Source organism: Scyliorhinus torazame, chromosome 1, assembly GCF_047496885.1.
Source record: "Scyliorhinus torazame isolate Kashiwa2021f chromosome 1, sScyTor2.1, whole genome shotgun sequence".
Taxonomy (NCBI): Eukaryota; Metazoa; Chordata; class Chondrichthyes; order Carcharhiniformes; family Scyliorhinidae; genus Scyliorhinus; species Scyliorhinus torazame.
This window is the reverse complement of record NC_092707.1, coordinates 386630590-386646359: the sequence shown is the minus strand read 5'-3', so window position 1 is coordinate 386646359 and position 15770 is coordinate 386630590. Positions and strand designations below refer to the sequence as shown.

General features: G+C 43.5%; 1 protein-coding gene across 1 annotated transcript in view; it reads left to right on the top strand.

Moving 5' to 3' along the window:
* The window catches only part of adss2 (adenylosuccinate synthase 2), a 103052-nt gene that overhangs the window by 48251 nt on the left and 39031 nt on the right, over positions 1-15770 (top strand). The window contains exons 2-3 of the mRNA XM_072512808.1: positions 9840-9942; positions 12822-12890. Coding sequence (XP_072368909.1) covers positions 9840-9942; positions 12822-12890 — 172 coding nt within the window. The remainder of the gene's footprint in view (positions 1-9839; positions 9943-12821; positions 12891-15770) is intronic.

Genomic DNA, 15770 nt, shown 5'->3' with positions numbered 1-15770 from the left:
GGGACACCACTAGCTACTGATTGGCAACCAGAGAAACACTCATTAATCCCCACTCTTTGCTTTCTATTAATTAACCAATCCTCTATCCATGCTACTACTTTCCCCTTAATGCCATGCATCTTTATCTTATGCAGCAACCTTTAGTGTGGCACCTTGTCAAAAGCTTTCTGGAAATCCAGATATACCACATCCATTGGCTCCCTGTTGCCTACTGCACTGGTAATGTCCTCAAAAAATTCCACTAAATTAGTTAGGCACGACCTGCCCTTTATGAACCCTTGCTGCGCCTGTTCAATGGGACAATTTCCATCCAGATGCCTCGCTATTTCTTCCTTGATGATAGATTCTGGCATTTTCCCTACTACCGAAGTTAAGCTAACTGACCTATAATTACCTGCTTTCTGCCGACCTCGTTATTTACATAGTGGTGTCACGTTTGTTTTAAATGTGGATATGTTATGAATTTTCCTGTAGGATTAGTGCTGGCACGATAACAAAGAAAGGATGTGCTTTAATATATATCTATTTGAGGGTGGCACAGTAGCACAGTGGTTAGCATGGTTGCATCACAGCACCAGGGTCCCAGGTTCGATTCCCCCTTGGGTCACTGCGGAGTCTGCACGTTCTCCCCATGTCTGCGTGGGTTTCCTCCCACAGTCCAAAGGTGTGCAGGTTAGGTGGATTGACCATGCTAAATTGCCCTTCGTGTCAAAAAAAGGTTAGGTGGGGTTGCTGGGTTACGGGGATAGGGTGGAGGTGTGGGCTTAGGTAGGGTGCCTTTTCCAAGGGCCCGTGCAGACTTGATGGGCCAAATTGCCTCCTTCTGCACTGTAGATTCTATGATTCTAAACTTAGCAATGGAACTTAAGAGGATTTGTAGCGTGTGCAGGATTGGGTTCCTGTGGTATATAGTTTTAAAAGATATGCCATTGCTGGAGTTGACTTTTACAGCCTGTATAAGTTACAGTGTTTAATAGCTTCAACACCAGGCTAGTGCTCAGTGATTACAGAGGAGCATGCTTTGGCTCCAGGATGTAACTCCAGTCTGTCATTGCCTGTGATTGCGCAAACCTGGACTAAAAACTTTTATACTCTGTAAAAGTGGATCTTTAGCAATGACAGGGCTTTCCACTTTGTATATGATGGGTTGCGTATCATCTGTCTATCCATGACTACAAATTGGCTGGATGTAGAGCCAAAGTCCAAAAACAAATGTGTCAGAATTTTCAAAGTGTGGCTGGGTGAAATGTGTCTTTAGTGACCACTTGTCACTCCCGATGGGCAATTTGAGATAGTGAAAGCACCATGATAGTTGTCATGTGATGATTTTGCTACACATTATGGGAAGTCAAATGCTTATCTGTCTGCTTACAATGCAAGAAATTCACTTTGTCTTTATTGATCTTTAAAATCTTAATTTATTTTAAAAAGGAAGCTGCAAAGAAAGGACTTGAAAATCTCTGCACAATATTTCACCGGCACGTAGATTTCCTAGTTCAACTTGGCCTTACAGGTGCCAGTTGCTGAATCAGTGCAAGTTTTTGAGACAATTACACTGGCCCCATTGAGATTGTTTCCTTAGATTTTCACATGCGCTGAAGCAGTTGAATGCAGTCTGTTATGCTGCACCTGGACCTGTGTGTCCCTGAAGCTATGGAATCAGCGTACTCGAGTTTTAGTTACTCTTTGTGGATTAGAAGAATTGATGAACTTGCATCTACACCAGTTTATTCAGAAAACCTGTAGGCCCTTTTATTTTGCTGAGCATTATCTTCTGAAAGGGTGAAAGAAGAAATAGTGTCCCCCATTAATGCTTCTAGGATATTCTAAAATCCTAGAAACCTGCTTGAATATTAAGGCACACTATTTTGTCTTCCCCTCTGGATTGCTTCTTTGTACCAACAGCCAATTCTGAAACCCTCAGTCATCCTGATTCCTCTAGTCTACATGGGTGACATGTGTATTAAAATACACTTGTGGGTGCATTTATCACATTTTACCAACTCTTCAGCAAAGTGTCTGGGTGAAATAAACTAGCTGATGAAATCAGAGACAAAAGCAAAATACTGGAATTCTGAAACATTCTCACTCGATTTCCTATGGTTCCCTTCCATGCGCACAAAGACGATGCAACACCTGCCGCAACAGGTTCAAAAACAGCTTCTCTACGCATCTCCTCTACTGTTTGTAGCACTATACCTCGTGACCTGATGTCTATATGTATTTACATTGTGTATTTATCGTATGTCCCATGTTTATCATATATGGAACAATCTGGGCTGTAGAACGTAGAACATTACAGCGCAGTACAGGCCCTTCGGCCCACGATGTTGCGCCGACCTGTGAAACCACTCTAAAGCCCATCTACACTATTCCCTTATCGTCCATATGTCTATCCAATGACCATTTGAATGCCCTTAGTGTTGGCGAGTCCACTACTGTTGCAGGCAGGGCATTCCACACCCTTACTACTCTCTGAGTAAAGAACCTACCTCTGACATCTGTCCTATATTTATCTCCTCTCACTTTAAAGCTATGTCCCCTCGTGCTAGACATCACCATCCGAGGAAAAAGGGCTCTCATTGTCCACCCTATCCAATCCTCTGATCATCTTGTATGCCTCAATTAAGTCACCTCTTAACCTTCTTCTCTCTAACAAAAACAGCCTCAAGTCCCTCAGCCTTTCCTCATAAGATCTTCCCTCCATACCAGGCAACATTCTGGTAAATCTCCTCTGCACCCGTTCCAATGCTTCTACATCCTTCCTATAATGCGGCGACCAGAATTGCACGCAATACTCCAAATGCGGCCGCACCAGAGTTTTGTACAGCTGCAACATGACCTCATGGCTCCAAAACTCAATCCCTCGACCAATAAAAGCACGTGACAACAAATCTAAATCTAAAAAAATCTTTTACCTTCTCACCGCTCAAATTTTCCTGTGGTGGCATGGCCCCTTGGTGATCTTTCATTGGCCATGTGACCTGCACAGGGTCTATTGTGTGGGAACGCACGAACCCTGACCAATAGGGAAAAAGAGTGGGGCCCTGGGAGCAGGGGCCCGGGCAGTGTGGACCCAGGAGTGAAGGAATGAAGACCTGTTTGATATACCCGTGTGCCTGTATATACTTAAACCTCATTTTTGTTTCCTCATTGTTGTAGTACTGCACGCTGTATGCTCACCCATTACCTGTGCCTATATATTTACATTGTGTATTTATGTTTGTCATATTTTTTTTAATGTATGGAATGATATGTCTGGACTATATGCAGAATAATACTTTTCATTGTACCTCAGTACACGTGACAATAAAACAAATCCAATCCAATAAACCTCTTTGTGATACAAGAAGCCTCCTCGGTGATACCCTGCGCTATTACAGCCCCAAACACTCATTCCAGGTGAAAGAGCAATTAACTTGCAAGTTTCAATTTAATATTGTAAAGTCCCAGGCAAGCGACCCCTCAGATGCAATGACTGTTAAAAAAAAAAAACTCAAATTTGTTATACCTATTATTATTATTATTGCTCCTCCTCCTCCCTGAAGGGTTGTTCCCCCCCCCCCCCCCCCCCCCAATCTAAGTTGATCGTACTCTGGCGAGGCCATAGGGATTCTGAGGTTTCCGATTCCTTGGCCTCCAGTCGGGTTATAACCAGTATGCTGTATTCGCTGATCACAGTGTGGTCCCACTTAAGTTGCGGAGACCAAACACAGACTGAGCGACATTTTGTGGCACGCCTCCTTTCAGTCCTTAATCGTGACCCTGAGCTTCCAGTTGCTGCTATTTTAATTCTCCGTCTTGTATCCTTCTGTGTCCTTGGCCTCATATTGAAGCTTGATGCAAACTTGAGGGACAGCATGTCATCTCTAGACTGCATGCTCGACAGTCTATGGACTCCATATTTCAGTTCAACAACTTTAAATCAGTACTTTTGCCCACGTTTTGTTTCATGTTATTTACTGTTTTATTTTCAATGTTGGTCTTGACTCCTCTTTGTGTTTGAACGACAGCCATCTTTCCAATCACACCTCGTTTGGAAACATCATTTGTTTGTTCATTTGTCTCCTAACCCAGCCTTTAAACATGTACCATGAAACTGCCGTTTTATCCCTCCTGCCCTCTACTCTATCACCATCTTCTTTGTTGTTCTTCTCCTATTTCTCAGACTTTCACATGGTCACAACCTATTACATTTCTAATTTGATCAGTTCTGATGAAAGAGCAGAAACCTTTAATGTTTAAAAAAAAAAGAAGAAAATACTGGGGCAGCACGGTGGTGCAGTGGTTAGCATTGCTGCCTCATGGTGCCGAGGTCCCAGGTTCGATCCCGGCTCTGGGTCACTGTCCGTGTGGAGTTTGCATATTCTCCCAGTGTTTGCGTGGGTTTCGCCCCGACAACACAAAGATGTGCAGGTTAGGTGGATTGGCCACGCTAAATTGCCCCTTAATTGGAAAAAATGAATTGGGTACTCTAAATTTATTTAAAGAAGCAAAATACTGGAAAAACTCCGCAGGAGAGAAACATAGGACTCTCTTTTGGAACCCAGACCTGAAATGTTAACACTGATTTTCTCCCTCTCCACCATGCTGCCAGACCTGTGAGTATTTCCAGCATTAGATTCTTATTATTGAAGAAATCTTGAACTTTGCAGGATAACATTTACTTGCATTGAGTGTCATGATATTCAAACACACACATCATGATAGACACACCAACAGACAAATCAGAACACGCAACACCACAACCAATCACCGACAAGGACAGGGACAGTATAAAAGGACAAACACGACACCTCGTGGCCAGTATTAGCTGGAGACAAGGACAGACCTGTTACACTAGACACTCAGGGAGACACAACGCGCAGAGTATCCAGACCGAACTGTATATAGAAGTTGAAATAAAATAGAGTTGTACCAAATACAACTGTGTTGGTTCATCTGTGCATCAGAGCACCCAACACCACATTGAGGTTGTCCTTGCTACCTAGGTGAAAAATAAAATTGTTTGCTGTGTAGAGTCTTTACAGCCACTTGGGCCCCAACTTAGGAATTCTGTCCTGAGGCTCTGTGTCCCACTAACTCCTGCATTCCCCCCTTTTAAATCCCACCTCTTAGATCAAGCTTTTGGTTAACTCTCCTGGTTTCTCCTCTGATGGTTTGACATCCATTTTTCCACATGCTTCTGTGAAGTACCTTGGCATTTTCTTATGTTTGTTCAGGGGTGGGCCAAAGTTCATAACGTGTCCTGGATGAGACTTTTACAAAACTGTGGGCTGTGAACATATGCTACAATTTATTTGCTGCGCTAATCAGATTTCATAGAATTTACAGTGCAGAAGGAGGCCATTCGGCCCATCGAGTCTGCACCGGCTCTTGGAAAGAGCACCCTACCCAAGCCCACACCACCCTATCCCCATAACCCAGTAACCCCACTCAACCAACACTAAGGGCAATTTTGGACACTAAGGGCAATTTAGCATGGCCAATCCACCTGACCCGCACATCTTTGGACTGTGGGAGGAAACCGGAGCACCCGGAGGAAACCCACGCACACACGGGGAGAACGTGCAGACTCCGCACAGACCGTGACCCAGCCGGGAATCGAACCTGGGACCCTGGAGCTGTGAAGCAATTGCGCTAACCGCTATGCTACCGTGCTGCCCTCCTGATGCTGTGCCAGTATACAATAACTGGATACTCTGCACAGAAGGGCACTCAAGGCAGATAGATAGGCATTTAATGTGCCTTGAGTGCCTCTATCTACCCAATAAAATGTATAAGTTGCAGGCATGTCGGAGGCTGCACCTTTTTTGTATTCTTCAGTAGATTCTGCCCTTCATAGGTGGAAGTTTCGGTTGCTGATTAAAACTGGTTCGAGTAGCAGAATTTGCCAGCATGAACAAAAGATAGAAACTCACGTAGGAACAACAAACTGGCCAATAAATTTCAAGGTGTGGAATTGAGAACTGACACAAAATTATGTGAAGGTCATAATAGTTGGAATATTTGGAACCTGAATGAGAGTCATGCCTCATTGTTTGAGAGGTTTGATGCCCTTCCAGCCCCAGTTCCCATGTTACTCACTACCCAACCCTTATTATCTGCAGCAAAGTGAACTAAATCGAATAAGTTTTTTCTGATTAAGCTCTATTTGCTGTTATTAAAGAACTCTCAAATCAAAAAGTAAACCATTCTCCCTCAAGAAAACATTTCCTATGTTGCTATTGGACATCTTGAATATAGTGACACCAATCTGCTGCAGAAGAAACCTGACTTGAGCCACCATGCTTAATGTTGTACCATTATAGCTCTTGTAATTTTAATCTATTGACGCGCAATGCTTCTCCATACACTACACCACATACCTACTAGCTCTAATAAGAAAAAGTTGCACTTTATCTCATACCCACCCATTTATAACCAATGGATTGCTTCTGAAGTGTATTTATGGTGTGTGTAGGCAAGTCCAGCAGCCTGTTTGCAGCCAAGACAAAACTCAATGTTTAAATGAATGAACGGCTGGATAATCAGTTTTTCTATGGTACTAGATTGAGAGAATTAGTGTCATCCTCTTTCCAGACAAACTCCCAAATATGTAAGAATCTAATAAGTTATCTAATTATACCGCCAATATTTTGCAGTTTAAGAGGACATAGTACAAAAATTTCACATGCTGACTGTTTGAGATTTACACTTTTGAGTCTCCGTGACACTGCTGCAGTCCTTGGCTCAGTGCAACAGTTCTTTTCCTATGGCTCTGCCAATTCTATTGTGTAACCAGTTGTTTGCAGGGATTAATTTTTGTTTATTCGTTCATGGGACATGGGCGTCGCAGGCTCTGCCAGCATTTATTGCCCATCCCTAATTGCCCTTGAGGGGTCAGTTAAGAGTCAACCACATTGCTGTGGATCTGGAGTTACATGGAGGCCAGACCAAGCAAAGTTGGCAGATTTGCTTCCCTAAAGGACATTAGTGGCAGCACGGTAGCACAGTGGTTAGCACAGTTGCCTCACAGCTCCAGGTTCCCAGGTTCAATTCCCGGCTTGGGTCACTGTCTTTGCGGAGTCTGCACGTTCTCCCCGTGTCTGCGTGGGTTTCCTGCAGGTGCTCCGGTTTCCTCCCACAGCCCAAAGATGTGCAGGTTAGGTGGATTGGCCATGCTAAATTGCCCTTAGTGTCCTAGAAAGTTTAGGTGGGATTACTGGGTTATGGGGATAGGTTGGAAGTGTGGGTTTAAGTGGGGTGCTCTTTCCGTGGCCGCTGCAGACTTGATGGACTGAATGGCCTCCTTCTGTGCTGTAAATTCTATGGTATGATTCTAGTGAACCTGATGGGTTTTTACAACAGCCGACAATGGTTTCGTGGTCACCATTCTTTAATTCAGGTTTTTATTGAATTCAGATTTCACCATCTGCTGTGGCGGGATTCGAACCTGGATCCCCAGAGCATTACTCTGGGCCTCTGATTTACTAGTCCAGTGACAATACCACTATGCCACCGCCTCCCCAAACACCTTCCTCCCCAGGCACTCCCACCCCTCACCAGCCCCCAATGATAGTTGATCATCTTATCTCTCCCTGGCCCTGTCCCCAGCTTTGTGGAGAAACTCGGGACTTTGCATGTCTTCTTTGATGACAAGTGGACAAATTTGTCTTCCTTATATCATGAACTAACACTTGAGCCTTATCAGTGTGTGCAGGTTAATTTTCTGATACGAGATCTGTCATGTTTTCATAAATACTGAAAACAAGTGTTGAGGTATTTAAAGTCCTGCCCCTTCCCCATGCAATCAGGTCCGGTTCCATGTCTAGGCCATAATTCACATGTGGCCCACTACCAAAAGATTTCTTGTGTGCTTTTTTAATGGAGTCATATGATCAGCTGAAGACCCAAAATATCCTTTCATCCAATGAAAGAAAGGGAAAGTGGGAGGTGTTTACAAAGTTGTGATTGCCGGCAGTGTATGTGGGCACTGAATGTCCGGTCGATACGCAACAGCCTGTTGATGCAAGAAGTGTTGAACAGTGGGATTTGTTGCACACCAGTGCCTTGCATTGCTGAACAAGTGTTAATCTGGCCAACTTGTTCTTATTGTAGTCGCTGCTACCCTGGAGCAGACATCGTTGTTCGGTGCCAGAGGATTCTGACTCGCAGCATAGCTGTTTTATAATATTCCCAGAGTTGTGACTAGCCGGACGAGAATCTGAGCAACCAATGCTGTGCGCAATGCATTTCATTCTCTGAATTCCTCACCTCAAATTGATCCCATCACCGCTGACAGACTATAAACGCAAGTATTGCTTCCAGTTTAAAATAGTTACATAGTTCAAAATGTTCTCTTGCAGGCACAAGACTTTTTGAAGGACAGTGTCTATCGCAACACTAATAGATGTTTTTCATCAGTCAAGTGTCATGAAATTTCGCTTAGTCACCTTCCATGTATTCCTGAAGCACTGGAGGGGTGGGGTAAGAAGATGCACTACAGAAGCGTATCAATTGCACACCAATAGGATTTCAGTAATGCCCTGGTGACTATAGTAAGAAGTGTTACAACAACAGGTTAAAGTCCAACAGGTTTGTTTCAAATCACTAGCTTTCGGAGCACTGCTCCTTCCTCAGGTGAATAGTCTCTGGTGACTATAAACATATCTAGTAATGCACTGGACTGAGTGTTTTATTGTTATCATGTTCTTTTTCTAAACATATAACTTGAAGTCTGGAATCAGAAGTTGGCTTTCAGTCGTCAATTTTTATTATACTTTCCATCCTGTTTTTGTCCCTTTTCTGGAAAAGCCAGTTAGTGCTGGTGTAGGGTTTCACAGATGTTGAACCACTTCATGTGTGAACCGAAACTGGTATTCGACGGTTAGTGGAGAGGTAACAAGCCCAAGGCCTATCCTGCCAATCCCTCGCCTGATGCCTCCATGTTATAGGTGCCATTGTTAGTCAGGAGCAGGAACCCTACATAACCTAATTGTTTGCAGTCACTTAAGAGTGTTGATATTAATTAGTGTCCTTTATCCTGCCCTCCCCTATGTGCTCACAATAGTTCCAGGTCCAGCAACACATCAGTTTGGAATCTCTCATCCTTGTTTTCAAATCCCTCCTGCCCTACAGTCCCTAGAGATCTCTCAGCATTTCCAATTCCGACCTCTTGTGCCGCCTCTACTTTGATCATTCCGCGAGCTTTCAGCGGTCTAGGAACTAAGCTCTGAACTTCCCACCTTAAATGCCTGTCTCTCTCTCTTCCCCCTCTCACACTCTCTTACTCTCTCCTCCTTGTAGGATGCTGCTTAAAATCTGCTTTGACCAAGCTTCTGGTCATCTGCCCTAATGTGTCTTTGTGGCTTGGTGTTAAATTTTGTTGCCTAAAGCTCCTGTGAAGCACCATGGGATGTTACACTAGAAAATGATGCGATACAAATGTATGTTGTTGTTGTGAGATCAGCTAACATGAGCACAAATCTGAACTTTGTGCCCTCCATTACTGAGCTGCAACTTTCCCTTTCCAACTGGAGGCATGAGAGAAGCTTCAATCAGTGAGTTGCAGAATTCTGATCCTGTGGTTGACAGACTTTTAGAACTCCATTACGTCAATTAACTAACTCCTTTCACCATTTCAGGTCAGCAAGGCTGCAGTGTGGCATGAAGTAAACTTTGTAATGTAGGGGACAGTTGAATCGGGTCAAGTCTTCAAACTGTGCCTCTTCACCCAGAAACGTTTGAGCATGTTGGCACCCAGCTCACAAAGGGTGCCGAGGAATGCACAAGTTGAAATGTAAGGCAACAGAGCAGACAAGTGTACATGTTTCTTAAACCTCTTTTGTCATATACAGGGAGGAAACAATGCTGGCCACACTGTCGTAGTCGACTCAGTTGAATATGATTTTCACCTTTTACCCAGTGGGATCATCAACCCAAATGCTATTGCCTTCATTGGTAAGTTTTCAGATATATTTTCGTCTACAGCATTAAACCTGAATTGGTTATGTAAGAAAGTTTTTGTTTCCCCCTCCCCCTTTCTTGGTTCCTGTGCTGCTTCGTTATCTACCGCAAACAGGGTTGAGTCACTCTTCCCTCTGACTCTCTTGGAGCATGCAAGGGCGGTACAGTTGGGTGTTCTTTGTAATTGAATTTGTGCTCTGAATTCAGTCACTGAGCTGGATTTTATGTATTCGGTGGGGTGAAGAAGGCAGAATGAAAGATGAGTACAGCTGCCGTAGTGTGGCGACTAGAGGCTTTTCACAGTCACTTCATTGCAGTGTTGATGTAATACTTGTGACAATCAAGATTATTATTATCACTCCTGCCCCTACCATCTCAGCTCGGCGAACCAAGCAGCGGGCAGCCAATTAGTGGTCGCCCAGCAAAAAGTGGTCAATTAGCCATGCGGAGGGAGGCACTGTGCCTAATCAGGAGTCTAGGCTGGGATGTCCTGTGGAAGAGGGGTGATGCCACGAACAGGAAGTTGGTCAAGGCTACAAATTTAATTGCACCCCTGGTAATAAAATCCAGATGGGACTTCTGATTTTTGTTTTGCACCAAGAGTTGTTTTGCTGGTTCTTATATTTAAGTAGTGTTAAGGAAGGTCAGGACTCTAGAATTTGGTGAACTAGTTTCTTAAAATAGTACAGAAATGGAAGGTGAAGAGTCACGTGAAGAGTTAGGGCAGCATGGTAGCGCAAGTGGATAGCACTGTGGCTTCACAGCGCCAGCTCTTTCAAAGAACTATCGTCGGCATGACAGACTAAATGATAGCTTCCTTCTGTGCTGTTTAATTCTAAACAAACAATTTAATTTCTAACTGCAGAAAAGGTGTGGTATTTAAAACTTGGAAGTCTAGAAATTCCGATTATGCAACTGTTTCTTTAACTCAAATAACTCTCTCTACAGCAGATCCTTTATCCAGCGTCTTCCCAGCTTCGTAGACAAACTACCACATTGCCACGGGGTTATAAATATCATGGCAGCTATGGCCTGTAGGAATAATGGGGCATGGACCAGCATACATGTGTTACACGCCTTCATTTATCATTTTAAATTGTTCCCATCAGCACCACTTCTTCAAACAATTGTAAATTTGTAGTGGGCAATGCTTTGCTCTACGTTTTCCATAGTTTGGAAGGTAAGGTGAAGTCCCCATCATCCCAGATGACCATAGGCTGCTTTCTCCTTTGAGGGGGAGAGCTGACTGGTGGTGGTTTAACCTGAGTTCACCACACCTCAGACGATGGGTGAGGTTGAGAAAGCGGGGCCTTCATGAACGACCTCCATACTTTGGAAGGACGAAGCATTTAATTACACCACAGAATGTTTTAATTCAATTCAAGTGAACCCAATACTGCCAAGCAGTCTGCTTTAGTGAAATCCATGTGATAATACGTACCAGCCTTTCATATTAATGGGCTGTATGTTGAAGTTATAAATCAGATTGTGCATAATCTATGTTGGTCTTCTAAAAGCTGATAGTGAGTTAGTTATTTGGATTTCGTGAGGTTTGCACAGCTTCTGCAGTTCTGCTAAGTAAGTAAAGTCATAATCCCAGATGACCATAGGCTGCTTTCCCTTTTGAGTGGTGATTTAACCAGAGGATCACCACACCTCAGGCGAGGGATGAGGTTGAGAAGGCGGTGCTTTTATGAATAACCTCAGGCGGTATGGGAATTGAACCCGCACTGTTGGCCTTGCTCTGCAACACGAACCATCTCTCCAGCCAACTGAGCTAAACTAGCTCCTGCAGTTCTGTAACTTCCTTCCCTAAAGAACTTTATTCCATATTTTGCTGCAAAGAAAAACAGTTTATATAGCTACTGCAATCCACTGTTTCAGGAGATGTATATTGGGGATAAATATCTAATTTGTTACTGCAGTAAAACCCTGACAGGCTATAGTTATGTAAGTTGGTAAATCATGACCATCCGTTTCTCAGTTTCCCTTTTAGTCAACGAATTTAAAATTCTCATTGTGGTAGCATTTATTTGGGACTGCGTGCGCTCGGATTGCATCCTATATGACATTTGGACCAAAGGCTGCAAGGCAAGATAATGGGTAGTGGAAAAGTGGTTTTTACATCGTCCCTTGCAGTGTGTTTATATTTAATCACTGTAATTATCCAATAATTAAAAGCTGGCACCAGAAATACAATTTGGATGAGCTACTACAAGTGGTAGATCAGGAATGGAGAAATATTGCAGTTTAAGGTACTGGCTGCTGCTTGAGAATTCAACTTTGAGCTCCAGACCCTTCATTATTTTGCAGTAATGGAACAGTTCCACAAATGGGGCTGGTTTAGCACAGTGGGCTAAACAGCTGGCTTGTAATGCAGAACAAGGCCAGCAGCGCGGGTTCAATTCCCGTACCGGCCTCCCCGAACAGGCGCCGGAATGTGGCAACTAGGGGCTTTTCACAGTAACTTCATCGAAGCCTACTTGTGACAATAAGCGATTATATATTATGGTAATTGCAAATAGGTCAAAGCCTTGGAAAGGAATATACACCAAATTTAATTGCGTTATATTTTTATATTTGAAGCCAAATTGAGAAATCAAATTAGCGGGTTATTTCAAGAAATTATGACTACTGCACATCCTTCCTGTGTGTGATAAACTTTTCCTGCTTCTCCTATAACTTGGCCAGAATTAATAAAGATCACCCTCAAGGTAAGTGCAACCAGGAATTGAACATGGATTTCCTATTCAACAGCATTATTCACACTATTGTCTTTCCATTTCATTTTATTTGGTGTCATGGTTAACTTGTGTATTTTGTAAAATTAAATGCTGTTTTTTTTAAATTAGCCAACTGTTTGTGTTCTGTAGGTAATGGAGTGGTTGTTCATCTACCCGGCCTCTTCGAAGAAGCTGCAAAGAATGCGAAGAAGGGAAATGGTTAGTACAGTAGATTTCAGGCTGATCTGGGAGTCCGAGTATATTGGTACTGCTGATATTGGGATAACAACACATTGTGTATGTGCGTGCGCAGGGTTCAGTGCTGGGACCCCAGCTGTTCACAATATATGTTAATGATTTGGACGAAGGAATTGCATGCAACATCTCCAAATTTGCAGACGACACTAAGCTGGGTGACAGCATGTGCTGTGAGGAGGTTGCAAAGAGGCTTCAGGATGACTTGGACAGGCTGGCTGAGTGGGCAAATACTTGGCAAATGCAATGTAATGTGGGTAAATGTGAGGTTATCCACTTTGGTGGCAAAAACAGGGAGGCAGATTATTATCTGAACATTGGCAATTTGGGAAAAGGGGAAGTGTAAGAGACCTGGATGTCATGGTGGAACTGTCGCTAAAGATTGGCATGCAGGTACAGCAGGTGGTGAGGAAACCTAATGCCATGCTGGCCTTCTTAACCAGAGGATTTGAGTACAGGAGTAGGGATGCCTTGCTGCAGTTATACAGAGCCTTGGTGAGGCCACACCTCGAATATTGTGCAGTTTTGGTCCTAGTTTGAGGAAGGACATTCTTGCTATTGAGGGTATCCAGTGAAGGTTCCTCAGACTAATTCCCGCGATGGCAGAACTGACATATGAAGAAAGACTGGATCAACTGGGCTTGTACTCACTGGAGTTTAGATGAATGAGAGGGGATCTCGTGGAAACATAGAAAATAGGCTAGATGCGGGAAGAATGTTCCTGATGTTGGGGAGGTCCAGAACTAAGGGTCACAGTCCAAGAATAAGGGCAAAGCCATTCAGGACTGAGATGAGGAAGAACTTCTTCTCACAGAGTTGTGAACTTGTGGAATTCTCTACCACAGAAAGCTGCTGGGGCCAGTTTGTTGGATATATTCCAAGAGGGAGCTGGACGTGGCCCTCGCGGCTAAAGAGATTAAGGGGTATGGGAGTGGGATACTGAATTTGCATGATCAGCCATGATCGTATTAAGAACATAAGAACTAGAAGCAGGAGTAGGCCATCTGGCCCCTCGAGCCTGCTCCACCATTCAGTGAGATCATGGCTGATCTTTTGTGGATCTTTATTTACACAGAGGGTAGTGGGTGCCTGGAACTCGCTACCGGAAGAGGTGGTGGAAGCAGGGACGATAGTGACATTTAAGGGGCATCTTGACAAATACATGAATAGGATGGGAATAGAGGGATACGGACCCAGGAAGTGTAGAAGATTGTAGTTTAATCGGGCAGCATGGTCGGCACGGGCTTGGAGGGCCGAAGGGCCTGTTCCTGTGCTGTACATTTCTTTGTTCTTTGTTGACTCAGCTCCACTTTCCAGCCCGAACACCATAACCCTTAATCCCTTTATTCTTCAAAAAACTATCTATCTTTATCTTAAAAACATTTAATGAAGGAGCCTCTACTGCTTCACTGGGCAAGGAATTCCATAGATTCACAACCCTTTGGGTGAAGAAGTTCCTCCTAAACTCAGTCCTAAGTATTGAATGGTGGTGCAGGCTCGAAGGGCCGAATGGCCTACTCCACCGATTTTCTACCACAAATAACGATAACTCCCTTGCTAACCGTCCACCCCGCCACAAAGCTCTGCTCCCACCACCTTTTCATGGCGAGAGTTCCAAGGACTCGCGACCCTCAAAAGAAATGTTTTTGCCTCATCTCCTTTTTAAATAGGTGACCCTTTTTTTTTGTAAATGATGACCCCTAGTTCTAGAATTTCCCACAAGCGGAAACATTCTCTCCACATCCACCCTGTCAAGACCCCTCAGGATCTTCTTTACCATCTTGGGTGAAATTTATTTTTCATGTCTGCTCTTTTAGAGTCATTATGGCACAGAATTTAAGACTGTTGTGACAGGAAAGGCAAGAGTTCTCATGCTGGCCAAAATGGATAATTTACACTCTTAATCCAAATAGTTTCAAAATAGCTAGAGATAAGATGGAGGTTACTTTCAAGCTAAATTTCAACAAGGAGTTCAGCAGGATAGGGTGTCTGGGAGAGAGCTGCAATACCAGGCCGTTGAAGAGCGTTTTAAGTGTTAACAGCAACTCCTCTCAATCAGACTGAAGTGGTTTAATTCCATAATAAAACAGACTATTTAAAATGTTTACATTTGGATGAGACCACGGGATAAAAGTAATTGAATATTTCGCATTGCCTGAATGGCTAAAGGAGAAAATTGCTATGAAACCACAGAATCTGGATGTTAACAACCAACTTCACACACAGTTCAAAGAACTGCCTGTAGCATAAAATTATTCCCTTTGTGTGTTCATGTCCCTCATTCCGCTGAGATTCAAACTCTATCCAAACTGGGAAATGTGCATTATTCATGTTCAGCATCACGTGTGAAATTCTTTGAAGGATTGTCGCATCCAAATGTCCTGCTGCTTTTTGAGCCTTTGGTTTTGAAAGAATCACGCTTGAAATCACCACTGAACGAATTCTGTTTCTATTGACTTCAAGTCTCCTGGTTTCTTGCTCTACCTTCGTGCCTTATGCATTATTCAACGTGTTTGGAAATTAACTTACTTTGCTCATTGCTCTGAAGAAGGCGGGGAAGAGGGTCAGCTTTCCTCGGGATGCTATTTAAGAAGCGATCGTTAATTCTGGGCACGTTGTTCCACACATGGCATGTACAAAGACCCAGGTTTTAAATAATGGGAAAGTTGGTCAAATTGTGGTATATGTCATTGTTCCTTAAACTGGGAGAAAGGTCAAACCAAAGAAAACACCTTATTTTTTCCCCCACCCTTTCTAGAGTGAGACAGTCAATTCTCTCCATTACATCAATCATCATAAAACAGACAACCACTAAACCTCCTTACTTGCAGCCAGATTTACCCA